This window comes from Pongo pygmaeus, chromosome 13 (assembly GCF_028885625.2).
Source record: "Pongo pygmaeus isolate AG05252 chromosome 13, NHGRI_mPonPyg2-v2.0_pri, whole genome shotgun sequence".
Taxonomy (NCBI): domain Eukaryota; kingdom Metazoa; phylum Chordata; class Mammalia; order Primates; family Hominidae; genus Pongo; species Pongo pygmaeus.
The window spans coordinates 104,071,303-104,090,187 of record NC_072386.2 but is presented as its reverse complement, the minus strand read 5'-3'; the positions used below and the strand labels follow the sequence as shown (position 1 = coordinate 104,090,187).

Below are 18,885 nucleotides of genomic sequence, written 5' to 3'. Positions count from 1 at the left end.
AATGGTTACTCTCATGACGATCATCGACATCATCAGCTCCCTCTCCTGCATCCAGTTCCGGGACAGGGCACTTGACATGTTCTGACCCTTACAGCAGCCTAGGACACGAGTCCTATTAGCTGCAGGTTTCGGGGAAGAAACTTGGAAGCTGAGAAGGCAGATGAGCCTGTGCTCAGCCTGCCCCTAGGCTGGGTCAGTCTGGCTCACTGCACGGCCTGGGCCAAATCACTCCCCTCACTGGGTCTTGCTCTCCCCAGCATGTCTGTCCAGCTCTGAATCTCAGCTAGCCTAAAAAGATCAGAGTTCAGGGCCCAAGGCATAACCAGGTCTCCTTGTGGGGGCATCAAGGGCAGGAGGAACAGAAAGGTCCCCCTTTCCAGATACACCCCTTGCCTTATCTGTCTGCCCCAGTCTGCCCCACTGCCCTCCTCCTTCAGGGCCTGCAGCGCTGGGGGCACTGGGTGGTGGGGGGGTACCCATCCAGTAAAAAAAGAGGCTTTTTCACTCAAGGACACTGGAGTGGACATGTGGACATGAGACTAAGCCACAACCCTGTGGCCGAAGGTCACCCTCCCAAGCCTCAGGCACCCTCAGCCTCACCACTGCCTCCTGAGGCAGGCGCTCCCTATCTCTGCTTGGGGGTGATGTCAGGGCTAGGTTTGGCTGAATTTACAGTCTTCTCCAAACCCACCCTCCTGCCTCCCTCTGTCATGAGACTTTCTCTTATCTCCCTTGGCCCTGCACCAACTTGCCTATATTGTTCTCCTGCTCAAAATGCCTCCATCCCTCTAGGATAAAGTCCCATCCTCTAACCCTATGTGTTCTGCTCCCGCCAACCTCTCCACCACACCATTTCTCCTCCTTTCCCTCCAGCCATTCTGATACACTCTACCCTCAGGCCCTTCTAAACCTATGCTCACACCGTAGGTCCTGCCTACAGCACCTTCCCCTCCCCCGTCCACCTGCCGAAGCTCTACTCATCCTTCAAAATTCAAGCGCTCCACCCATGTATTGCCCCTCAATTTCTGACAAAGGTGACATTGCCCTATAGTGAGACAGGATGGATTTTGAATACATTGAATATTTATCCAGAGAAAATGAGTCTTGACCTCTACTTCATACAGTGGATAAAAATCTATTTCAAGTGGATTTTAGATCTAAATATGAAACATAAAACATCTAAAAGAATACATAAACATATATGTCCATAACCTTGTAATAAGCAGAGAAACAGGACTCAACAAACACTCTCCATAAAAGAAAAAAGATTAACAAATTGGACTGCATTAAAATTAAGAACTTGTGTTCTTCAAATATACCCTTAAGAGAGTGAAAAGGCAAATCCCAGAGTGGGAAGCGATATTTGGAATGTGCATATCCAACAATAAACACATATCTACAATATCATTTAAGCTCCTACAAATTAATCAGAAAAAAAAATCCAATAGGAAAATGGGGGAAAGACTTGAACAGGCACTTTTCAAAAGAGGTCATCCAAATGGCTAATCAACACATGAAAAAGGGACTCGACCTCACCAGACATCAAGAAAATTCAAATTAAAGCCACAATTAGATATCACAATATCTAATACCAATAATGTTGGTACAGACATGGAATAATAGGCTCTTTCATGTACAGCTTGAAGGGAGTGTATTCCTGTCACACTTTGGAAAATAATATCATGGTATTTACTAAAGTTAACTCTGTACAACTCTATGACTCAGCAATTGCAAAACTTAGGTATTCACCCAACAGAAGCATACATAGTACATCAAAAGATAAGTACAAGAATATTCATAGCAGCACCATTCATTATAGCCTCAAACTGTAAACAACACAAATGTTCATCAGCAGTAGATCAGATAAACTGTGGCGGTATATTCACACAAGGAAATACCACAGGGCAACAAGAATAAACAAAATAAAACTCGACACAATATTATTGATGAATCTTGCCATCAAAATGCTGATCGAAAGAAGTCAGCATGAAATAACATGTACTCAATGATTCCATTTACACGAAATTCAAGGATAGGCTACACTCATCGATGAGAGAAGTCAGGACAAGGGCCGGGGGCAGTGACTCACGCCTGTAATCCCAGCACTTTGGGAGGCTGAGGAGGGCGGATCACCTGCGGTCAGGAGTTCGAGACCATCCTGGCCAACATAGTGAAACCCCGTCTCTACTAAAAATACAAAAATTAGCCGGGCATGGTGGCACGCGCCGGTAATCCCAGCTACTCAGGAGGCTGAGGCAGGAGAATCACTTGAACCTGGGAGATGGAGGTTGCAGTGCACTGCACCCCAGCCTGGGCAACAGAGAGAGACTCTGCCTCAAAAAAAAAAAAAGAAGTCAGGACAGGGGTTACCTTTGAGGTCATAGTAACTAAAAGAGGGTTATTTGTGGGGATTCCTAGGGTGCCAGAATATTCTATTTCTTGACCTGGATGGGGGCTACGCTTTGTGGAAAATTCGTTGGCTGTATTCTTCTAATTTTTCTGGAAGTATGCTGTACTTCAATTTAAAAGGTTTATTTTAAAACCCCTCATCCCAGTGTCTCCTCCTCTGCTCCCTGGGCTGAGGCTCACTGCTCCTCAGTGAGCTCCTTGCTTTGTACACATCTCTGATTGCACATTCCAACTGTTTCCCTCCAGCAAAACGCTGCCGTGCTGCCTCCTGAATGCCTGCTCAGTGTCAGATCCACACCAAGCACCTCACCTACATCGCTGCATTTAATAACAGCCACCTATGAGATAGGCGCTAGTGGCACTCCCACTGCTAGCAGGCCACAGAATCCATTCACATGAAACATGTCTAAGTGCTTTACAGCTATTATCTTATTTAACCCGAGGAGGCTAGACCACTGCTCGAGGACACGAAGGCAGGAGAAGCTCCATTCTTGTCCAAGAGCACAAGACTCTAAGGTAGGAGAGATCCTTCCATCAAGTCCAGAGCCCATACTCCTATATAACCTCCCTAGACAAGGAGGAGCATGTGGCTGGACACACAAAAGCAATTTCCATGGACAGGCGGGAATCACGTCTACACCTCAGAGGGGTGGATAGACTGGGATGGAGACCTGCTCTTCAATGGACAAGCATCTGTACAATCACATGCAGCTTCACCTCTTGTAGGAAGCTTTGCTGAGGCTCCCAGGCTGAACTGGGTGCTTCCCTGGGGAGTCCCACAGCACCCTCCTCCCCACCCCATGCCTCTCCATTAAAGCTGTGTTGTTACTGTCCATTACCTGAGCATCCTGGCACTAGATTAAAGATTGGGCCTTTTAGATCTATGCCTCTAAGTAATATGCAAGTACATGGCACACAGTAGGTGCTTAACACACATGGAAGGAAGGAAGGAAGGAAGGAAGGAAGGAAGGAAGGAAGGAAGGAAAGACACAGAAGGGAGAGAGGCAGAGAGGACAGTACAGAGCTGCTGCTATTTGAATCAACTGGAAACTGCAGGAAGTGAGGTCTGAGAAGTGAAGATTTCATGTCCTGGCTGAACATTGCTTCCAACCCTTGACTTGAGGGGTGGCATAGCCATGCCACCTCCCATTCCACAGTCCTCCTGGCGGCCTTCAGCCTGCTGTCAAGGTTCCTTCCAGCCATGTGGTCCCCAGAGGCACTGCCAAGACCTTTCTCTGCCTCTCCCTTTGTTTCCTTACCCTCTGCCACCCTTCCCCGAGTCCCTGAGCTCTGTTATTTGCCCAAAGCTAACTCCAGTAAGAGGTAACTGAGGACACTACAGAGAGCCCTGGCTATGTGGCAAAAAGTATGCCCAGTTCCAAATAACTTCCTACACACCCCCCTTTCTAAGTTGGGAGCCGCTGACAGTTCTCCGGCAGCAGCCTGAGCCACGGTGCCAGGTGCAAGCGGGCTGGCCCATGGAGGGCAGGGAGAGGGGAGAAGCCCTGGGCCATCTGGAGCATACCTGGCAGCTATCCACACATCTCGAGTGATGACTTAGGCCCACTGCCAGAAGGAAGAGGGTATCCTGGGACCCTCCTCCCTCTCATCTGTGCCCGGAAGCTCTGATCTCCCAAGAGGCTTATGGCTCTAGCACACCTCCCAGCATCCTGCCCCCATCCCCACTCCAATCCTGGAAGCCAGGGTACAGCTGGTTGTGCAGGGGCAGGCAGCACTCCCTGGGACTGAGCCTGGCTGGTCTGCTGTGAGTGGCTCCAGCTTCTCCAGGCTTAGGGGGCTGAGCCATAAGCAGCCTTGTTTATTCCTGGGAGGAATGATGGTTTTCCCTAAGCAATGACATCTTGGAAACTGCCTGGCTCCATAAACAACAACAAACCTCCCAGCTTCGGCTTGGGCTGCAGCTTGCATGAGAAGGCTCCTGCCCAGAGGCGCCTGGGGAACAGGCTGGGGGCTGCTTCTCTGCTGCACCAAGCCCTGGCCCTGACCATTGACTCTTGGAAGCCAGGAAGAGGAGACAGCCTGCAGAGAATCAGAGAACTGGATATTTGGAAGGCACCTGGCAATACTTGGTCCAGTCCCTGGTTGCTACAAAGGAGAAACTGAGGTGAGAAACAAGGCATATTTGCCTGAAATCATCAGTAAGAAGGGACGAGAAGGTGCCACAGTCTCCAGCCCACCAACCAAGGGCTTTGTCTATTGCACATGCTGCTTTTCCCAGAGGATAGCAGGGCTCTAGTCAGTAAGCCCGAAGGTCCAAAAGGGACATGTCACTGGTGAGTCCAGAAAAAGAGAGAGCCCCAAGACGAAACCTGGATACTCTGAGACATCCAGTTGGTGCAGTACAGAGAGGCCTGGGCTGGGGAAACTGAGTTCTTGTCCCTGCTTTCCTGCTGAGTCGCATGTCACCTCAGGCAAGTCCTTCCTCTCCTGCCTCAGTTCTCTATCTATCTATAGGTTGGTGCAAAAGTAATTGCGGTTTTTCATTACTCTTAATGGCAAAAACCGCAGTTGCTTTTATACCAGCCTAATAGAAGGCAAAGAGACTGTCATCTCTAGGGCCTTAAGAGGCCAATGGGAAGCAGCTCTCAGGGCCCCCAGGGACCCAGCTGGGGATAGGCACTCTCCTCATCTGTGCCTCTTCTGAGGGAGCCACACAGACCACTGGCTTGAGGATCAATACCCCCAGACCTACTCTGGTTGGCACCATCCCAAGAGGGTCCAGGGAGCTGAGCTCCAACTCCCTGTAGTCTGTGCAAAGGTCCTTCAGCATTGCATTCCAACCAGCCAGGGCTATCCCCTCCACCCATGGCCCAGGCTATGCTGTGGATTCCACCTAGCCCAGCATGACCCCTGAGTGGATTCTCCCTATGGTCCCTGCCAGGATGAAGCCAAAATTCTCCCCGCCTCACCTCCTATCAAACCCAGCCCCCATCCCTTGGCCCTATGGATGCAACTTTGACATTCAGGGCCTAGGCCTCTCCTAAATGGGCTCCCCGACAGGCCCTCTATGCCAGGCACAGAGCTAGGAGATGGCGGACACAGCTGACTTGCACGTCACTGTTTGTCCTCAAAGAAAACCTGCCCTAGCCAGGATAATGCAACACCCCTCTCCAACCATGCCCCAGGCCCCTGGCCAGGTCCTTGTGACTAAGGAATGAATAAGGCCCAGATTCTGCATACATAGGACACAAAGCAATATCCATGGGTGCCACCACCAATGGACAGACTCATGCTGCCTGGAGTATTTGCTCTAGTTGTGGAAGTTTGGATAAAATAAGACATGGAGAGGGGAGGGGAGGGGAGGGGAGGAGTGGGGAGGGGTTTCCAGGCAGCTGGAACAGCATGTGCAAAGGCAAGGAAGCCTGGAAGTGCAATGATTTCACTGATACCACGTACTTATAATCAGAAGCCCCATCAACAATTTCTGGCTCAAAGGCCTGGAGACTTCTCACGAGGAGTGGTCACTTGCCTCAACTGCCTCATCCTCACCATCTGCCTGCTTCTCAGAAGCCAGTCTGGGCTTGCAATGAGCCCTGTTGTGGAACTCGGCTCCCTGAAGGGCCTGCCCTAGGCTAAGTCACACCACGTGCTAGGGCTGGGGAAGAGGGGAGGTGCCCCTTGGCTGGGCGTAGAGGACTCAAGGGGCCTTGGTGGAAACTTTGACTATGCCTGCAGTGCCCTGGCTGGGATCCCGCAGGCACCAGCAGGGCAGCCTCTGCAGCTCCTTTCCTTGAGGAGATGTACCCACTCTAGCACTGGGAGAGGAAGCCAGATAGCCACCCAGCCAGAAGGCCTGAGGGCAGCAGGATGTGGAAAGTTTTCAAGCATCACTGTGGGGCCTGGTGTACCAAGCTTCTCAGGCCAGGAGGGTCAGATTTGAAGCTGAATTATAATACTTAGCTCAGGTCAGGGAAATGGTTTCCCACATGTCCTGTTCTTGCTGTTCTAGGAGGCAGAAGTCCTCTATCCTGGTCCCTGCTCAGCCACAGACCTGCTGCTCAAACTTGGACAAGGCTCCTCCCCTTTCTGGGTCCAGGTTTATCCTCCTGCCCTGAGTCCTAGGGTTCAAGGGTTCTTCCTGGACACCTCGGAACAAGAATAGAGATGTGGACCCTCCAGGCTGGGAAAAGAATTAGCCTCTGTCTGCTCACAGTGGCCAGCTCTGTGGTGTGAGCCTGTCTCTGCCACCACCCCCTGCCTGATGGGTCTCAGCTGGAGCCAAGGGAGCAGGTGCAGGCCCTCTTCCATGGGGTTGGAGCTCGGAGGCAGAGCATCTTTGCTTGTGCTTCCAGTGGACATTTCAGCAGAGGCCCTCTTAGGGACTAAAGGCAACCCACTGAGAATAGTTCCAGAGACCACCTCTTCCCCCACGAGTGAAACTAGACACGAGCTTGCATCCCTGGTGCCTGGTGTGCGGCCAGCACCCCTGATACAATAGCCAACCCTGCCGGCTGAGCGCTCCCCTCCCATGCAGTGTCCCGACTTTTTGGCCACCAAACAGTTCTTGTTTCTCTGAGAAAGAAAAGCTGGCTGTCCAGCCTAGAAGTGGGGAGCAGCAAACAGAGGAAGCATCCCCCCAAACCTGCAGGGCTCCCAGCCCCTGAGACAGACAGATGGACAGACAGACAGACAGACAGACACACACACACACACACACACACACACACACAGAGCTATCTCAGAACAGAGCACAAATGGTTTGGTTGCAACATGCCTATCAATGGCTGCCCTGGGGAAGAAACAATAGAAACAGGGGCACAGGGTGGCTTGGACACCCGCCCACCACACACACAGCCCTGTCACCAAGGTACCTACCCAGCACACTCCAGCAGGGACCCAGGCGACTCCTGGCTGCCGCTCCTGCCAGCTCGCCCGCCCGGGTCTCCACCCGGCTCCTCCCGCAGGCGGGCGGCCGTGGCTGTGGCAGCTCCTGGCGGCCGTGTCAAGCGGCTGCCTTCCCCAGACAGAGCTCCTTTGTGTCAGCAGAGCTATTTATGGACTTACCCAAGTTCCCCAGGGGAGCGATACCTGCTAGGAAAAGCAGAACCAAATGACCAGGTTCCACCTCCCACATCTAGGTAGCGCTTTCAAAACCCTTGCATCACCCGTCCCTCCTCCTCTTCCTCTTCCTCCTACTTGTCCTCCTCCTCTTCCTCCTCCTCCAGCGCCTTTCCCAAACACACACCCTATCCAGCCGGCCACCGCCACTCTGGAGAGAGGATGGGTTTCCTTCTTCCATTAAACAGAAAACTCTGTGGTTTCTCAAAGCACTTTCATCTGAAATGGAGTCCAGGATGTCTCAAAGAAGAGGGTCCTGGGCCAGCCCGTCCTTCTGCCCACCCCACGAGGGGCCCAGCTGGCTCCCGGGTTACATGCTCACACACATGGGCTGTGGGTCCCCTGTGGCTCATCCCCAGGGCCGAAGCTGGCTCCAAAGTGCTGCTCCGGGGGAGAGGCGTCCATCCCTCACAATGGCACCCCCTGGCACTGGGATCCCTAGCAGGCTCCACCCCACACACATCCTGAGGACTCCCAGGCTTGGGCAGCGCAAAGCCGCCTCCAGCCGGCCTGCCGGCAGCCGCTCCCTGCAAGACCACAAGACCAAGCCAATCACCGAGGCTTCCCTGTCACTCCCCCACCCCGACGCTGTTCCTGTCCCAATGGGAGGCTGCAACTGAACCCAGGGTCCTGCAGCCAGCACACGCTGACTTCCAGAATGCGACCGCCCCCAGGGTTGGAGGGGGGTGGCAGCTTCAGTCCCTTCCCAGCGCACAGCTGAATCTTTGAACGCTAAACTCTGGGGAATCCTATGTAGAAAGAGAACCTGGGGCTTCCTCTCCCGGAGACAGCTGGCTGGGAGGGCAAATTGGACTGTAACATCCCGTTACAGTAACGTTGGCTGTAATGAGAGTTACAGCCATGAATGACAGAGACATCCCCAAGGAGGAACTGTGGAGGCAGTGTAACAAGCCCCGGACTGGGAGGAGAGGGTCCCCAGCTCCAGTTCCAGCTCCAGCACTGGTTAATTGGCTGTCACTGAGCAAGTTCCTTCCCCTCTCTGAGCCTCGGTTTCTTCATCTGTAAAAGGAGGCTGCTAACTTTGACCCGCCCACCTGTGGGATGAATACAGGATTCTCTGAGCTGGCTCTTGGCTACCCTTTCTTGAGCATGAACTCCGTGCCAGGCCCTGTTCCCAGAGCTCTGCCTGCATTAATGCACTGAATCCTCACCAGCAGGTTGTGAGGAGGGGAGGACTGTGATTACCCCAGTTACAGATGAAGAGTCCAAATTACAGAATGGCAAAGGAAGTTGCCCACAGTCACATAGCCAGTTGTCTGTATAGCCAGGACTGAAAACTAGTTGCTCCTACTCGTCATGCCAGCTCTTAACCACCATACAGCCAGACAACAGCAAGACGCTGCTGTGCCAGCACAGAGCTGTTCTCTGGTGCTGCAGCTTGTCACAATGTTGACAAATGCACCCTGGGCTGTCCCTGAGGCCCAAGTTGGGAATGCCCAACTTGTGGCTGGCTCCCACCAGAGCAGCAGGCATCCTGGGATGATGGCGCAGAAAAAATGGACAGAAGGAGCCTCTATGTTCCCGTGCCCACCCCACCCACCTTGGCCACCTAGGCTGAAGCACAGTGTCTCTGTCTCTTTCCCTCCCTATGGTAGAGACCCCCCGCAGGGTCTCGAGATGTTTCTGCCTGTATCCCTGCCCCTGTCCATCTCTGACTCTCTATTCCTGACTCTCTCACATACACAAGCATACACATGCACACTGCTACAAGAAAACATTCTTTATCGGGTCAACTCAGAACAGCCCTCCTCTGAGTTGGTAACTTACAAACGCCAACCAGTGTTTCATCTTGTCCCTGGGGGCAGAAACAAGGCAGTCCTTGCAGGGCCTAGGAACCTTCTACACTGGAAGGCTGTCATCCTTCTGGCTCCTGAAAAGCAGGATTCACCCTTGGCCTGGGAAGCTAAGGAGGTGAGTCTCAAGAGATGGCCAATTCTGATGGAGCTAACCAATCACCAATGAGGCTGGCTGGTTTCCAGGATGGAATTTCTGGTGCCTGAGATAAGATTTCTCAGGGTGGGGAGCCTGAATATAGGATTTCTTCATGTCAGAGGTGCCCTCGAGCTTCAGCTGAGTTGTCACCTTCTTTCAATCAACAAACAGTTGCAGAGCATAGACTGTGTGCCAGGCTCTGTGCTAGGCCCTGGGGATGTGGTAGAGAACCAATAGGCAGGGCCCTGCATTCACAAAGCTGACAGTCCAGTGAGGGAGGCAGACATTAGCCATGGAGTGAGACTAATGACTCCAAAATTACACCCTATGCTGTGATGGGCAAAGCAGCTCTGCCAACCCAGTGCGCTGGGTCCAGAAGGAGTCCAGAATACATTCATCAATGCTCTGGACCATAGCATGGTGAGGAAAGGGTAGAGCAGCTCAGTGCCCCAAGGCCCAGAGCCTGCCAGGCCAGGATAGGAGAGCATCCCATGGCTGGAGGAGCCCTGGGGCAGCCACTGCTCTCTGCCTCCCATAGCTCCAGACACAAATCAACAGGGCTGGGGGTCCTCCCAGTGTATAGCCTAGGGTAGGATAGGGGAGTCACTGGCAGCCAGGATTTCTAAGCCAGAGGGCCCTTGGAAATCTTTCACTGTTGTTTCCCATCTACAGTCAGTGAAACTGAGGCCCAGAGAGGGAAAGTAACTTTCCCAAGGAAACACAGCAACTGAGTGGCAGGGCTGGGATTGCTAACTCCCAGTCCAGTGCTCCTTTCACCACATCCCAATGCTTCTCAGAGGTACATAAATGATGGTGCTGTTCAGTACAGGAGAAACTGGGATCTAGAGAGTGGTAAGATCTAGGTGGCCCACAGGCCCAGGGGTCAGCACCCAGGTACTCAGGACCTGGGCCCCAATCACTGATCCACATATTTCATACATAACAAACACTTATCTGACACATGACAGCACTGCTCTAAGCACTTTTTGATTACTGATTGATTGATTGATTGATTGAATCCTCATAACCCTATCAGATATGATTTTTTTTTTTTTTTTTGAGACAGAGTCTTGCTCTGTCACCCAGGCTGGAGTGCAGTGGCACGATCTCGGCTCACTGCAACCTCCGCCTCCTGGATTCAGGCAATTCTCATGCCACAGCCTCACGAGTAGCTGGGACTACAGGCGTGTGCCACCACACCCAGCTGATTTTTTGCATTTTTAGTAGGGAGGGGGTTTCACCATGTTGGCCAGGCTGATCTCGAACTCCTGGCCTCAAGCAATCTGCCCATCTCAGCCTCCCAAAGTGCTGGGATTACCGGCAAGAGCCACGTGCTCGACCTCAGATATGATTTCTAATATCCCCATTTTATGGATGTGTAAGCAGAGGCATAGAGAGACTAAGGTTACACTAGTAAGTGCAGGGCTACAGATGAAGCCCAGTTCACTTCCCACTGTGTCCTGCACCATGGCCCAGGGCAGCCCATGGAACAGACGAGCCCATCAGTTACACAGAGAACTGTACAGCCCAACCACACAGGCAAACTCCACACTGTTCAGACAGGTTGGCAGCAGCTCCCAGGGCTAGGACCAGGGAGGTTCAGCAGGGACCCGCCTCCTATTTTTGGAATACAGTACCCCCAAGCAGAGCCCAAGTCTTTAGACAGGCCCCAGGGGAGATGCAGCAACAGCCTGGGATGCAGCCAGGTGCCAGAGACAGGCTGCTCCCCTACAGCCCACACCACAGCGAGGTTTCCGCTGTCTTCCTTTACTGCTTCCACTGCGTGAAGACCAATACACCTCATGGGTTTATGCTCCCAAGACCCCATCACGAGCATGTAATTCAGTACTTTGGGAGGCTGAGGTGGGAGGATCATTTGAGCCCAGAAGGTCGAGACCAGCCTGGGCAACATAGGAAGACTCCATCTCTACAAAAAAAAAAAAAAATTAAAAAAAAATTAAAAATTAGCTGGGCACGGTGCTGTGTGCCTGTGATCCCAGCTACTCAAGAGGCTGAAGTGGGAGGATCGCTTGAGCCCAGGAGGTTGAGGCTGCAGTGAGCCGTGATAATTGTGCCACTGCACTCCCACCTGGGTGACAGAGCAAGACCCTGTGAAAGAGAGAGACAGAGAGAGAGAGAGAGAGAGAGAGAGACAGAAAGAGGGGGAGAAGAAGGAAAAGAAAAGAAAAGAAAGAAAAAGAGAAAGAAAAGAAGGGAAGGGAAGGGAAGAGAAGAGGCTGGGCACAGTGGCTCACACCTGTAATCCCAGTACTTTGGGAGGTGGAGGCAGGGGGATAACTTGAGGTCAGGAGTTTGAGACCAGCCTGGCCAACATGGTGAAACCTTGTCTCTACTAAAAATACAAAAAAGTAGCTGGGCATGGTGGCATGTGCCTCTAATCCCAGCTGCTTGGGAGGTTGAGGCACAAGAATTGCTTGAATCTGGGAGGTAAAGATTGCAGTGAGCCGAGATCACATCACTGCACTCCAGCCTGGGCAACAGAGCGAGACTCCATTTCAAAAAGAAAAAAAGAAAGAGAGAGAGAGAAGCCAGGGAAAGATGTGGTCCCAGGAATTCCAGAGCACTTCAGAGTAAGACTAGCCCCTTGCCCCTGCCAGAAGCTGCTTAGCTTTCATCATCCCCAGACACCCCGAGACTGTGCTGGGTACACACTGGCTTCAACTTCTGCAGAGCCCTGCCACTGTTCCAACTCACTGCAGAAGAAAGTGACCACCCCAGGCTGCTCTTTGAAACTCTGAGGAAGTCCCTGTATATGGCCACTCCAGTCCAAGCTTTGAATCTGCTAACTCACTTAGAAAGTTCTGAGCTTTTACTCCCTGGGGCTCACAGCCCTGGTTTGGGGGTCTAGAGACTCTATGCAAAAAGGCCCTCCCCACTGCAGAGTCGGCCAAGAAATGTTAACTAGTTATTTCAATAACCACTGAATCCCTGCTCTGTGCTGGAGCTGGTACTAGGAACTAAGGATACAGAGCTGGCCAGAGCAGCCCGTCCGTGGGATGGAACTTGGAGGGGGTCATGGCAGACGAAGCCACTGATGCTGCAGACGGGGGCTGCCGTGCCATGTTTTGGCCTCTAGGACCCTAGCACCTGGGCAGGGGACACATTCTCCTACTGCTTGCTTGGTGTAGGTCTTGCTCTTCCTGGTGGCATAGGCCTTGTTCTGGGGCACCTGCCACAAATGGTGGGGTGGGGTAAGACAGAGCAGGTATCCTCAGGTTCAAGTTCACAGGGAGCTGTGGTTTGTGGCCTGCAGAACCCAGGGTAAGCCCCTTCCCCTTCCTGACCTCAGTCCTCCATCTCTAAAATGAGACCAGGAAGTGGTTGTCCAGTGGCCCCAGCCCTACTCCTCCCCTCCCATGGACAGTCCCATGCCCCTTCAGGCCCTCTCACTAAAGGAATCAGCTCAGTCAGTGGAATTTAGAGAGAGCACAGTCTTTGGAGTCTAAAAAATCTAATCTGAGTGTGAATTATCCTGGGCAAGTCCCTTTACTATCTCTGAGTCTCAGTTTCCTTGTCTGTAAAATGGGCCTCAACGGACCCTGAGGAGGACTAGACGACGTGGTGTGGAATGCCTGGTACACAGTAAGTGCTCAATAAATAAGAGCCATCATTGTTATTGCTATGATGTCATTGTTGCTATCATCTGTGAAAAGACAGAATTCACCTTGAGAAGGTTAATGTAAATGGTAAAATTAAATGTGATGACATGTTGAGGGGCTAACAGATGAGGGTCTGGCATGTACTAATAGCTGAGAATCATTACCATTTGTTGATGAACAGGCTATTCTCATCATGCCCAGCTTACAGATCAGGAAACTGAGGTACAGAAAGGTTACAAGGCGGAAGCCCGGCAGGCAGCATGGCTCCCAGGCCCATGCTCTTAACTGTATATTCTGCCCCTAATCTCTTATTCCCCAAATGTCTCCCCCTTGCTATCTGCCTCTTCCTCAGCAACTTGAGACAGCAATGGAAGTTGCCTCTTCCTCAGCAACTTGAGACAGCAATGGACGATTCCCAACCTGCTAATGGAAACGGTGGCTCCCAACCCAGCAAGGAGAAGCCCACACGCAGCAAAAGCCAGGAGACCAAATGTCCCCCTACAGAGCTAGCCCAGAGGCCTGCTGCTGGCTGGCTTCTGCCTCCATCCTGAGGCACGCTTTGCAGTCACCTCAGCAGTATCAGTCTGACCTTGGGTGGCTGTAGCAGCTCAGGATGGCTGGGAGCCACGACTGCCTCCCTTCCTGGCTCCGGTCCAACCAGCCACATGCTGGCCGGAGACTTCGGGCTTTTGGGAGCAATCCTCGACCCACTGTGCTTGTGTCAGCTCCAGGGCCAGACTGTGTCCTGTCAGCCCATGTTCCTGGGAAGTGTTCAGCACAGAGCCACTGACTCAGCTACGGGGAGGCCAGGCCTGTGACCTTGGTTGCTGGAAACAGTTCTCCACACACTCCCCTGGGTCCACCCACTGTTTGGGCTGTTGGGCTTGAGCCCAAGCCATCAAAACAAAGGGTCAGTGGGGGAAAGACTGAAATGCTAACTTTGCTGCTGCCTTCTGTGAACCCCCACCCCCACCACCCCCAAGCCTCAGTTTCCCTGTCTCTAAAATGCGCTGGGGTTGAACTAGATCAGTCCACTCAAAATGTGGTCTGCAGAACCATATGGGTTCACAGGCTGCTTGTTACCAGTCTGCAGTGAGATAGGTAGCAAGATTGATTGTGTTTAAAGAACTTCAACTTGACATTGCCACCTCTAAGCATGAGATGAGTGGACTGGTCTCACTGAATAGGGCATGGGCTGGCTCAGGTGTTCTCAAGCCTGCATAATAAATCACATGCAGTGTGATGCTACAAAATGTCAAAGCCCCTCACCACAGGTAGCTTAAGGAGCCCTGATTTAAACGGCTTTGTTTCATGAGAACTCACTAACTTGGACCCTATCATGATACTTACACATACAGTGGGACTCGATCCTGCCACCCAAACCACTCCTCCTCCACTGCTCCCAGCTCAGAGAATGGCACCATCTGTTTCCCTGAGCTAGACTTTTTTTTTTTCTTTAGGATGGAGTTTCACTCTTGTTGCCCAGGCTGGAGTGCAATGGCACAATCTCAGCTTACTGCAACCTCCGCCTCCCAGGTTCAAGCAATTCTCCTGCCTCAACCTCCCAAGTAGCTGGGATTACAGGCGCCCACCACCACGCCTGGCTAATTTTTTCTATTTTTAGTAGAGACAAGGCTTCACCATGTTGGCTAGGCTGGTCTCGAACTCCTGACCTCAAGTGATCCACCCATCTAGGCCTCCCAAAGTGCTGGGATTACAGGTGTGAGCCACCATGCCTGGCCTGAGCTAGACTTTTGAGCACCATTCTTCTCCCAAACATTCCCCGTGCAATTAATCACAGAATTTTGCAGACCCCTCCTGCTATACGTCCTGTGGATCTCTCACCTCTCTCAATCCCTGGTGCCTCAGTCCTCGTCCAAGCCACCATCAGCTCTCGCTGGCCGAGGGCAATGGCTCCACACTGCTCCCTGCCTCTCGACTTGCCTTCCTCCTCACCATTCTCCTCTATGAGGCCAGCATCAGCTTTCTACAACACCCATCAACCCCTGCACTCAGGATAAAGTCACACTTCTTCCCACAGCTTCTCAAGACCAGCACTGTCTGATCCTGAACACACCTCCAGCCTCATCTCATGCTCTGTTCCCCTTCCTCGTCTTCCCACCTATGCTGGCCTGCGTTAGGGTCCCCACCTACAACAATCCTTCCATCCCAAGCCTCCCTGCCTCAGAAACTTTCCCCAGGTCCTCCCAGTAGGCGCTCTCATTAGGCCCTTTGTCACAACTGTCATCGATTTATTATATGCTGTTCATGATTGGTGTCCTTGCCCCACACTAGACCCCACACTAGACTGTCAGCTCTGTGGGGTGAGGACCATGCTGGTTGATGAGCCAAGAAGTAGAGGACATCTGAGACCTGCCTGATCAGACCCCATTCACTTGAGGAATTAGCCTTCCCTCTCTCATTCTCAAGCCAGGTGATTCACAAGGAACCGACCCATCTCCCACTCCAGGGAGAGGCATGTGATCCAGGCCTCAGTCCATTAGTTTAACCCATCCCACTGTCCTCAGTGGCTGGAATGGGCATGTGATCCTATTTGGGCTAATGAGGATCAGGCCCAGGGACTACTCATGAAATGATTGAGGGAGTCCAACTCCAAGGCCATGGTCATAACCCTGGCCCTTCTGGCAGCAGCACTGCTACCACTAAGGGAGCGAGCCAACACCTAAGTAAATAGAACCAAGAGATGAAGAGGCTGAGGCCAGTTCTCAGTGACATTGCTCAAGGCTCTGAATCCAACTAGGCCTGAAGGCTACCCTCCCTAATCCAGTAAATTCCATTTACTCCTGGAAGCTGGGTTTTTGTCACTTGCAATTGGTAGATTGCTGACTAATGCATACTGCATCAACAGTACTTAGCACAGTGTTTGACGCACATTAGGCACTGTAAACTTCTTTGCTCACTCATACAGTCATTCACCAAACACTCAGCAGCGTGAAGGTCACTGCACGTGTTCTATAAGAAGAGTCATCGCAGCTGCTGTTGACAGAGGTGACTACATGGACAGGAGTAGGAAGAGGGAGACCCACAAGAAGCAATGCAGCAGTCCCAGGGACAAAGAGGAGGCCTGAAGCAGGTGGCTGAGACCAAGGGAAGAGGAGGGAGGGAAGAGTCCCAACTCTAAATTCACTGGAGAACCTCTGACAATCCCTGCCCCTCTCTGGCCTCAGTAGCCCAGTCTGTTTCAGATCCATCATCCTAGCATCCCCAAGCCTTCCCCCACTGATTACAGAGTCCCTGCCTGTCGACACTCAACATTGTCACTAGAGAGTGCTGGGGGGAAGGGCAGGGTGGGCTCTGGGGTTGGGACCCGACAGGCAGGGAGTATAGTTTAGTAGCTAAGGACATGGGCTCTGGAGCCAGGTGCTTGGGATTACAACCTGGCCCGCACCTCCTAACTATGCGACCTTGTATAATCTGCTCAATCTCTCTTTTCCTTTGTTTTCTCATCTATGAAATGAGAATAACAATAGTGCTGGGAAGATTATATATTATCACAGAAAGAAAGCACGCTTTAATGTTAGGCACCATTTTTATTATTAATATTATTATTATTATTATTTGTAGTAGGAAGTCCAGAAAGAGGAGATTGAACACACAGAATAGAAACCATTCCTAAATTAATAGAAAATTTCCCTGAACTAAAGGAAGACTTGGGTCTTCAGACTGAAAGGACTTACCTAGTTAGGACCAGGAAAAATTACCAAAAGAAAACAAACTACTAGAAATAATCTAGGGAAATTTCTGAATTCCAAAGATTGGAAAAAGGAATCCTGGTTGTTTCCATAAATAAATTTTAGAGAATCAAGGAAAAACTGCTCTTAAAACACTAAATACTGGGGAAACCACAGAACACTGCTCTCAGGCTTCTGGGAGAGAAGGACAATTCACTTAGAATTTTCTACTCAAGCAAACTATGACTCAAACATGAGGGCAAATATTTTCAGGCTTACAAGGATAAGAAAGGATACCGCCCACAGACCCTTTCTGGAAAAATTACTCAAGAAAGCTCTACAGACAAAAGTGAATTAAAATCGAGAAGTCAAGGATGACATGACGTGGTATGTGAGAGACAGAGGCAAGCCATGAAAACGGAAACATTTAGAGCCTTAACTACTGATAACTGAAAGTTAAGTGCAATTTTAAGTAAATGATTCTTAAAACAGAATAGTGCTAATGTTTAAAAATAGTCACAACTGGCCGGGGTGGCTCACGCCTGTAATCCCAGCACTTTGGGAGCCAAGGCAGGCAGACCACGAGGTCAGGAGTTCGAGACCACCCTGACCAACAGGGTGAAACTCTGTTTCTACTAAAAATACAAAAATTAGCTGGGCGTGGTGGCGGGCACCTGTAATCCCAGCTGCTCAGAAGGCTGAGGTAGGAGAATCGCTTGAACCCGGGAGTGGAGGTTGCAGGAGCCGAGATCATACCACTACACTCCAGCCTGGGTGACAGAGCGAGACTCTGTCTTTAAAAAAAAAAAAAAAAATAGTCACAACCGGAAACCGAAATTCCAGACAATTACAACAATACCTAGGAGGTATGGAGGAAAGCAGAGAAGTATGGTCCAGCCGACATGATCATTATGGGTTAGAGGCCACAAGGACAGGCTACTATAGATCTGGTGTCATTCCTGATGTTGACATATGTTTGTGACAAAGGTAAGGGTAAAGCCACTAGCAGACTAGAATTAGGGTGTATAACTCCAAAGGAAATTTTGCAGAAGAATAATAGGGGTTGGCCTTGGGATGTTTACTACTAAACCATATTCTGAAGCTAAAGTCATTAAGTCTAACCTGATGTAGGAATAGACAGATCAACGAGGGAGACAGCTTAGAAACCAAACCATCCATATGTGGAAATTTGGTCTATGATAAGTGAAGAAAGGAAAGACAATTCAAAAGAGTCGGGTTGGAAAAACTGGTCAAACCATTTGGGGGAAAAAATTAATAAGAGTTCCATCTGACACCAGGCATTAAATTAATTGCAGATGAATTTAAAATATAAATGCAAAAAATAAAAGAATAAAAGTACCTGAATAAAATTTAGATGAATATTTCTCATAATCTAGGGGTAGGAAAGACCTTAGAAGATATAGGTGCTCTCAACCCCCCAAAAAACTTGATTACAAAAAAAGTTAATTTCTAAATGATAAAAGATACTATAAAGTTAGAAGGCAAATGACAAATTAGAAAAATAATTATAACCCATATAATAAGCAAATGGTTAATATTCTAACCACATAAAGAGCTCTTACAAATGAGATAACGCCTCAGTCAAAAACTGGGCAAATGACATGAAAGAACTGACAAGCCAAAGCAGAAATATAGGTGACTGATCAACATAAAATGAGGCTGGACGCAGTGGCTCACGCCTGTAATCCCAGCACTTTGGGAGGCTGAGGTGAGTGGATCACTTGAGGTCAGAAGTTCAAGACCAGCCTGGCCAACATGGTGAAACCCCATCTCTACTAAAAATACAAAAATGTAGCCGGGTATGATGGCGTGTGCCTGTAGTCCCAGTTACTCAGGAGGCTGAGGCAGGAGAATCACTTGAACTCAGAAGGTGGAGGTTGCAGTGAGCCAAGATGGCGCCACCACACTCCAGCCTCTGTGACAGAGCAAGACTCCATCTCAAAAAATAAAACAAAATGAATCTCAACCTCACTAATAATGAAATAAATGTCAATTAAGATTAAATATAATTTTTCACTTCTTGTACCAACAAAGAATTAAAAGCAATAACATTCCATTTTATGTAGGGTGTAGGGAAGCAGGCACTCTCATTCACTGTGAGTAGGAATGCA

At 50.5% G+C, this 18,885-nt stretch overlaps 1 protein-coding gene across 7 annotated transcripts in view; it reads right to left on the bottom strand.

The window, feature by feature from the left end:
• RGS3 (regulator of G protein signaling 3) overlaps positions 1-18,885 on the bottom strand; it is a 136,747-nt gene that overhangs the window by 24,873 nt on the left and 92,989 nt on the right. The window contains exon 1 of one of the 7 annotated variants that reach the window (XM_054500936.2): positions 7,246-8,045. The exons of 3 other annotated variants lie outside the window; for them this stretch is intronic. Coding sequence is in view for 2 of the 4 variants with exons in the window: in XM_054500933.2 (XP_054356908.1) it covers positions 7,616-7,669 (54 nt within the window). In the remaining 2 variants the exon portion in view is untranslated. Of the gene's footprint in view, positions 1-7,245; positions 8,046-18,885 lie in introns of those variants that run through there. 3 more of the 7 variants (XM_054500933.2, XM_054500934.2, XM_054500937.2) reach the window with 3 other exon arrangements.